This window comes from Rutidosis leptorrhynchoides, chromosome 6, assembly GCF_046630445.1.
Source record: "Rutidosis leptorrhynchoides isolate AG116_Rl617_1_P2 chromosome 6, CSIRO_AGI_Rlap_v1, whole genome shotgun sequence".
Classification (NCBI taxonomy): Eukaryota; Viridiplantae; Streptophyta; class Magnoliopsida; order Asterales; family Asteraceae; genus Rutidosis; species Rutidosis leptorrhynchoides.
The window spans coordinates 40317323-40324655 of record NC_092338.1 but is presented as its reverse complement, the minus strand read 5'-3'; the positions used below and the strand labels follow the sequence as shown (position 1 = coordinate 40324655).

At 35.6% G+C, this 7333-nt stretch overlaps 2 protein-coding genes, 1 long non-coding RNA gene and 2 other non-coding genes across 5 annotated transcripts; 2 read left to right on the top strand and 3 right to left on the bottom strand.

Annotated features, from left to right (window-relative positions):
• Window positions 1-530: 530 nt before the first annotated feature.
• Window positions 531-3024, bottom strand: LOC139852477 (uncharacterized). Its single transcript, XR_011761086.1, has 3 exons — window positions 2515-3024; window positions 955-1592; window positions 531-880 (listed from the first exon to the last, which is right to left on the bottom strand). It is a non-coding gene; the product is annotated as an uncharacterized lncRNA (long non-coding RNA).
• A 144-nt stretch (window positions 3025-3168) lies between these two features.
• On the top strand, window positions 3169-3239 carry TRNAG-CCC (transfer RNA glycine (anticodon CCC)). Its single transcript has one exon. It is a non-coding gene; the product is annotated as a tRNA-Gly (tRNA).
• Window positions 3233-5112, top strand: LOC139853582 (pentatricopeptide repeat-containing protein At2g20540-like). The gene is made up of 2 exons (XM_071842967.1): window positions 3233-3247; window positions 3444-5112. The coding sequence occupies exons 1-2, from the start codon at window positions 3233-3235 to the stop codon at window positions 5016-5018; spliced, it is 1590 nt and encodes a 529-aa protein (XP_071699068.1). The 3' UTR covers window positions 5019-5112.
• Window positions 5113-5186: 74 nt separating this feature from the next.
• Window positions 5187-5271, bottom strand: TRNAM-CAU (transfer RNA methionine (anticodon CAU)). Its single transcript is given in 2 exon segments — window positions 5187-5222; window positions 5234-5271. It is a non-coding gene; the product is annotated as a tRNA-Met (tRNA).
• A 537-nt stretch (window positions 5272-5808) lies between these two features.
• LOC139853581 (gamma conglutin 1-like) lies at window positions 5809-6183 on the bottom strand. The gene has a single exon (XM_071842966.1). It carries the CDS (start codon window positions 6181-6183, stop codon window positions 5809-5811), a length of 375 nt encoding a protein of 124 aa, XP_071699067.1.
• Between the last annotated feature and the right edge of the window lie 1150 nt (window positions 6184-7333).

The window sequence follows — 7333 nt, the reverse complement described above, 5'->3', positions numbered from 1 at the left end:
AAATCTTAAATTGAAGATTTATTTAATGAAGAACAGTTAATTAGTGGATGTAATTAAACAAATCTTAACTTAAATTGAAGATTTATTTAATGAAGAACAGATAAATAGGATATACTCCGAATCAAACATCCATCAACTTGACTTGCTCCCTATTTTAAGTATGTGAAACAAATCTGCTAAACTGAAGGAGATTTAAGAATATTTTTCTGATGTATAAATTAACTAGATTTAAGAGCTCGTGCGTTGCACGGCAGCTCTATAAAATAACATTCAAAAACATTCATATTGATACCGATTAGGTGTATGACACAATTACAATGAATCTAAAATGTTACACATGATTTCAGCTTGTAACATAACGTAATGAAAGTGAATACTTAAAAATTTTAGTCACTCTCCAAAAAACACAAATAAAAGCATGGTGTATGTTGTGTTCAATCTCCCACCGGTTAGCCCGCCCATATTGCCACCTATAGGAATAAGAATTTATAAATAATCCCACCTGTATGTAAAGGTTAAACAAATTAATAAACAATCAAATCAACAGTGACAATTTTAATTACAAACAGGTACACAATTACAATCATTCATTTTGTGAGGCAGAATACTCGCCAAGAGTTTTCATGCATATCTCTGTCAGAAAAACCAATGATCTAGAATTATTTGTACGAATTTCGTTTACCTATCGAACCAATACAACAACAACAATACCCAATCCCGCGAACCAATACAACTTGGAGATTATGCAACTAAATGCAAATATCACTAAGATAATAAAGTACTACCATCTCTTGAATTGCAAAAAGAAACTTGATATTTTGCTCTGTGACAATAGTTGGTAGTTTCTCATGCGCAGCATGGGTTTTGTTGCCATTGTGACCTGTTAGTTAATATTAACTGTTGTTAATAGTGCTAAATATAACATTAACTGTTAGCATGGATGTAGATACCTACTCAACTCCTCAACTTTACATTAAAGGTGCTAAGTGGCTGTCAAAGTATTATTTCTCTGCTGCAGCTCTAATCCCATGGCCTACCCAAAGCTGTAATAACACAAGTTTAAATACACATTTGTTGAATTAAGTTTGCAAAAGTAAATATGCAAAGAAGTTATAAAAAACAATGTTTATATCTTCTCGGGATTTGTCTCTTATTTAAACGTAATAAAGCCTGAACTAAAGAAGAAAAACGATTGCCAGTGAGGATCATTATACAAGAACTAAAGTTTTGGCAACCCATGTTCCATATAACCTCCTGAAAGTTGATGTCAAACTAACATTTGAGGTACTTTTTTTGTGGAATATATAGACAATTGGTAATAAAAGTTCAATGCATTTTGCTTGCAAGGATTTAGCTATTCATGATATCTTAGCTAAATTCTCGTGCAGCCTACCTCAATTGAGACAAAAGTCAAGCAAAAAATAAATCTAATCATTTTAAAGGATGATATAAAATACTTAGCTCTCGTTTAGATAGATTTATCACTCTCTATTAGTTCAAGAATGTGTGATATGTAAGTACAAAATCCTCGCAAGCAGAGGTGACAATTTCAACCCGTTAATACCACCTGATTGTAAGAACATAGTAAATCCCTGCAAGCATTCATAGCAAATATTTTGAGTTAAAGATGAAGAATGTACATTGTAAAAAAAAACAAAACCAAATGTATTCGAAGTTTGACTAAAATATAAAAACTATGCTTAAGTAAAAAAAAAAAAAAAAGTTGTTGTAGCGATTTTGTTGAAATGATTTGCCCACAATAACTCAATAGGTGATATATTATACTCGTAGTAAACAAAACAACATAATCTCAAAGGTAACTATAAAGAATTATCCAGTAATACAAATCCATGGACAATACACATTCAATAACCGAATTCCATAAGATCTAAAGAGAGATAATAGTTGAACAACGAAAATCAATCTCAAAGGGAAAATTGAGTGTGTTAAGCAATGTAAGTGTGATGTTTATATGAGTAAGGCACGTAAAGACGAACATGGGATGATGGCACATGAATGAATGTCTGTTGTAGTGGCAATTTTAAATATGTTATGTCAAGTGGGCCAAACACGTAAAAATGTTTAGATTGGGGTACAAAGAATACATGTACCAGCCACCGAAAGTGTATTTCTTATGCACAAAGCCTTTTAAATAATTTTATTTAAACAAATTCTATTATTATCAAATTAAAAATGTATTTATTGTATTCGAACAACAATAGTTTAAAGAAAAGCTTGGAAAAATGTATTTTTGCTCAATCTCGTCTGTCAAGTACCAACAAATTACAAATTTTGGCCCACACCTCAACTTTCCCAATTTGACATAATAAAGTCATAACAGAAAACTAAAGGTAATTCACCTTAACGTGTGTATTTATAGAATTAAATCACTCATTACAGAAATTAAAACCCTAGGATCAATTTTACGGAATATTTAATAAATTAACAATCAAATTACAGACCCGATGGAGATTAACAAACAAATCACAGACCATATTAATATATTAAACGCACCTGTTTAAACCGCCGCAAGCCATCGGTCAGATCCACCAGAAACCACCGAAGCCGCTAAAACCACTAGAAACCCTCGATTTTCTTGCCTTCGAAACCATCGATTACGAATTTATCGAGTATAGAACGCAAACAATCAGTTATATCAAGGATTAAAACCACCGCATCGGTTAAAATCACCACAAACCTCCGCATGTTTGGCGACGGAAAGCTTCGATTTGCCCATCGACAACATCAATAGGATGAGTCAGTTTGTGAATTTTGGAATTTGAAACCCCTAATTAATTAAGGTTAGAGGCAGATTGAAGTATTTTGAGGCAGATTGTAGCAGATGGGAGATGAAATTTGTAGGAAATCTTCTGCGTGATTTTTTCTTCAGGAATTGAGATGACGACGTGGATTTTATGTTGATTAATTAGTGATAATTAGGATTAACTTGGGATTAACACGTCAGTAGTAGTGTTTAAGGATTGATTAACGAGTGACACGTAGAATATAGCTTCACGATTTATAGGATGTAATAGATAGATAGATAGATAGATAGAATAGATAGATAGATAGATACATAGATTTGTGTACATTCAAGTACACTAGGCTGTTAAAAGAAAAACATTACTATATTTCTATATCGATTCTAAGTGTAAAGGCGTCATCAAAGCGCATCTAGTGTAGTGGTATCATAGTACCCTCCCACGGTACTGACCGGGGTTCGATTCCCCGGATGCGCATATTTTATGTCTTATATGTTTTTTGAATTATTTTTTCAACCCGTTTTACAATCGGGTTTTAATTGAAGTGACCTGTTTGCTATATTCTTATACAGTATTCGTCACTGTCCTAAATTCGCGCTCAATTTTCTGCAAACGAAATTATTTTAGCAATTAATAAACTCTCATCTTGAGTTTACCTACAGTTCGTGACTGTATCTATAGATGAAATGGAGAAATTTTACATCACAGAATTCAATTTTTACAGCACTATTACATCCCCTTCGTTTTCAATCAACTCCATCACCATCGTCACAATCTTACGCGCCCATTTTTCAATTCTTAACTGGTTTAAATTTGCTCAAATTAGGTCAACAAGTTCACGCGCATTTGATCGTTCACGGCGTTACTCCTAGCTCGTTTTTAGGAGCTAAAATGGTTGCAATGTACGCAAGCTCAGGCGATATTGATTCTGCGATTATGTTATTCGATCGAATTCGTCAACACTCGTATTCGACTCTTTTTTGCAATTCGATTATTCGAGCGTGTTCTTTATATGGTCTTTCAAATAGAAGTGTACGGATTTATAAAGAGATGGATTCTGTTGGTGTTTATGGTGATCATTTTACGTTTCCGTTTGTGTTAAAAAGTTGTGCGGATTTAGGTGATGTTTGGTTAGGGAAATGTGTTCATGGAAAAGTGTTGAGATCAGGGTTGAAGTTTGATTTTTATGTTGGGACCAGTTTGATTGATTTTTATGTGAAATGTTCCGAGTTAAGTGATGCACGCAAGGTGTTTGATGAAATGCCTGTTCGAGATGTTGCATCCTGGAACGTGTTGATTGCTGGGTTTATGAAGAATGGGAATATTCGAGTTGCGGAAGATTTGTTTCTTGCAATGTCGGAGAAGAATATTGTGTCGTGGACAGCAATGATTTCTGGGTACACACAGAACATGTTGGCTATCCGAGCTTTAGAGCTGTTCGATGAAATGACTAGTGATTTGTCGAATGTGAAACCGAATTGGGTAACGATAATGAGCGTTCTTCCAGCTTGTGGACAATCGTCTGATCTTGATAGAGGAAGAAAGATTCATGATTATGCTATTAGTGTTGGTTTGGACCGAAACATGTCCTTAAAAACAGCACTCGCTGCTATGTATGCCAAGTGTGGATCATTATCAGAAGCACAAATTTGTTTTCAAAGCATACCTTCAAGTCGAAAAAACTTGGTTACATGGAACACAATGATTAGTGCGTATGCTTCTCACGGGTATGGTGTAGAATCCGTGTCAACGTTCAATGACATGATACAGGCTGGGGTCGAACCAGATGCAATCACGTTTACAGGCTTATTATCAGGGTGCAGCCATTCAGGGCTAGTTGATATTGGCTTAAACTTCTTTAACTCAATGAGAAATCAATACAACATAGAACCAACACACGAACATTATGCGTGTATTGTTGATCTTTTGGGTCGGGCTGGGAGGTTAAAAGAAGCGTACGAACTTACATTAAAGATGCCAATGCCCCCAGGTGCAAGCATATGGGGTGCATTGTTATCAGCTAGCAAAAACTATAGAAATATTGAGATTGCTGAAATTTCAGCTAAAAGGTTGTTTGTTTTGGAGCCCGAAAATAGTGGGAATTATGTGGTTCTTTCTAATATGTATGCAGAAGCTGGGATGTGGGTAGAAGTGAATAGTTTGAGAGATTTGGTTAAGAGTCGAGGTGTAAAGAAGAACCCGGGCTGTAGCTGGGATTTCGATAGAAGCGACACGGATATGATGGTTCAAGGCTAGGACTAAAGTCGACAATTTTGTAACAATTTCATGTACGTTGGTCTTATTAATCGTTATTTGGATCTAAAATTATACAGAATCCTATCCATATAGCATATAGTTAACAAGGTAACTATACTTATTTGATCACAGTGGTTATTTTAGTAAAAGTTTAATTTGAAAAAGTTGTGGGGTGAGAGAGGCTCGAACTCTCGACCTCAGGATCACTCTTTAGCTATGAGACCTACGCGCTAGCCAACTGCGCCACCACCCCATTGTGTTATTGTATACAGGTATTGTTATATAAATCCTAAATACAGATTTCAATGTTGAATGTATGTATGTTTATGCCTTTATGGTGTGCAACCAACTGCCTTTACATCTTTCCAAACTTGTTTTTTATAGATCCAGTATTATTTGGGGGCTATCTTCCTAAAAATATCCTCAAACAAGTCTAACTTAAAATTTATTAAGAGATCATTAAAGGGTATTATCGGAAATTTAGGTGGATTTATCAAAAACAAGTTTGGAAATATCAATAAACCAGATGGTTTCTGATTGCAGACAGCAGATACGTGTTCATGCCTTGTTATTTTTGCTCCTATTTAACCACAGGTACACAAGATTGAAAATTTATTAGGATTGTACAACACCAAATTTACATGAATTCACGTACATGGTAATAAGATTAGTAGATTACTAGATTACGTATTTCGATTGCTTAGAACACATTGAACAAGAAGTTCATTATTAGGAAAGCAAACTGTTAATAATTGTTTTTACTAGTTCGAGCACCTTTAACTAATCAACCTCAAAAGTGGAATGAACAAGAACTCTTCTTGAGTGTCAACGAAGAACTAAATCCCAAAGTCGAATTCTTCCAATTAAACATCAAGAAGTTATCTTCAATCTGATACGTTCCAATCAAAATTCCATGTTCACTAGTCGCACCACCATCAACAAACGCCAAACACGCCACATTATTATCCACCTGCTTGATAGAGTTAGCCGTAGATATAGTCCATGTCTTCCCATCTTGTAAAACCAAATCAATATTTGGTATTTTTACAGGACCCGTTGAAATATTATAACAAACACCAAAAGGTGCAACCACATTTGCACGAGGGACTCGTTTTGTAACAGATATAACCCTTCGAACCACCCAACTATAAACGTCGCTCCCCATAACAGTATAAGGATCAAGAGTACTAATCTTGGTTGTAGTAGTTGCAGTAAGGTTCAAAGATCTTTTCTTAATAACAACCGAATTGACACCAATAAAGTATCCAAAAGATTTTGGATGCTTAAGTAACGCCGTATAAGAAAGATAACTCCTTACGTCGACAGTAGGTTGAGGATGTTAGGATATTAGGACCCAAACAACGCTAGTAATTCTACAAGACTACTAGCCGAGTAGTGATTCTATCAAGATCACTCAAACCCACTTAATGAACGAAAGATAATAAATGCGTAAATGTAAGAACGACACAAGATATAACGTGGTTATATGCAATCGGTGTGATTGCTTTAGTCCACAGACCAACTAGAGAGTGTTTATTACTGAGAATCTGTATTTGGTATGTTACAATTGCATACAATGAGTTCTATATATAGGAGAAAACAAGAACACCATGACAACTAGCTAGGAATCTTCATCATGACAAGTAATCATCTTGTTTACCAACTAGCCATGCTTTCCACCTTGTAATGGCATGATCACAGCCCTAATTTTAGGTGTAAAGTGATTAACTTTGTACCTAAAGTGAAAGGAGGCCAAAGCATGCTCGGATGTAAAGGTTGCAACTTGCCAACTTGCTGCCAGACACCAGATGCGCCGCATCTGATGTGTGATGCGCCGCATCACTTGCTTTTCACGTTCCAGATTCATGTACCAGCACTCGATGCGCCGCATCGAGATGGTGATGCGCCGCATCTGACCCCTGATGCGCCATATCAGCTCAATGCTCCGCATCAATAAATCTCGGACTATTTTGCTCGATGAATGCGCCGTATCCATGTCAAGATGCGCCGCATTTGACTGCTTCACGCTTCCCGAAATCTGCAAAATCCGTGCAAGTGTTGGAACAGTTTTTTTTTTCTTCTCGTTTTGTATAAATGTCTCCATAATCTAACAAATCTCCCACTTGGAGACTTTGAACAAAACTCCAAACATATCAATGAATTAACCAAGAACATTAAACCACCTTCGATTACCGCCAAATACCATTTGGGACACTGATAATGCTAAAAACGAACATATATTTCATAGCATTATTTCTCAAGAAAGACAAGCTTTTAGTTGCAATTGTTCTATTTACAAGTGATATTCGTTTAAA

What these genes read in the sequence shown, in the direction of transcription:
- LOC139853581 (XM_071842966.1), bottom strand. Translation starts at nt 6,183, where the DNA reads ATGGGGAGCGACGTTTATAGTTGGGTGGTTCGAAGGGTTATATCTGTT.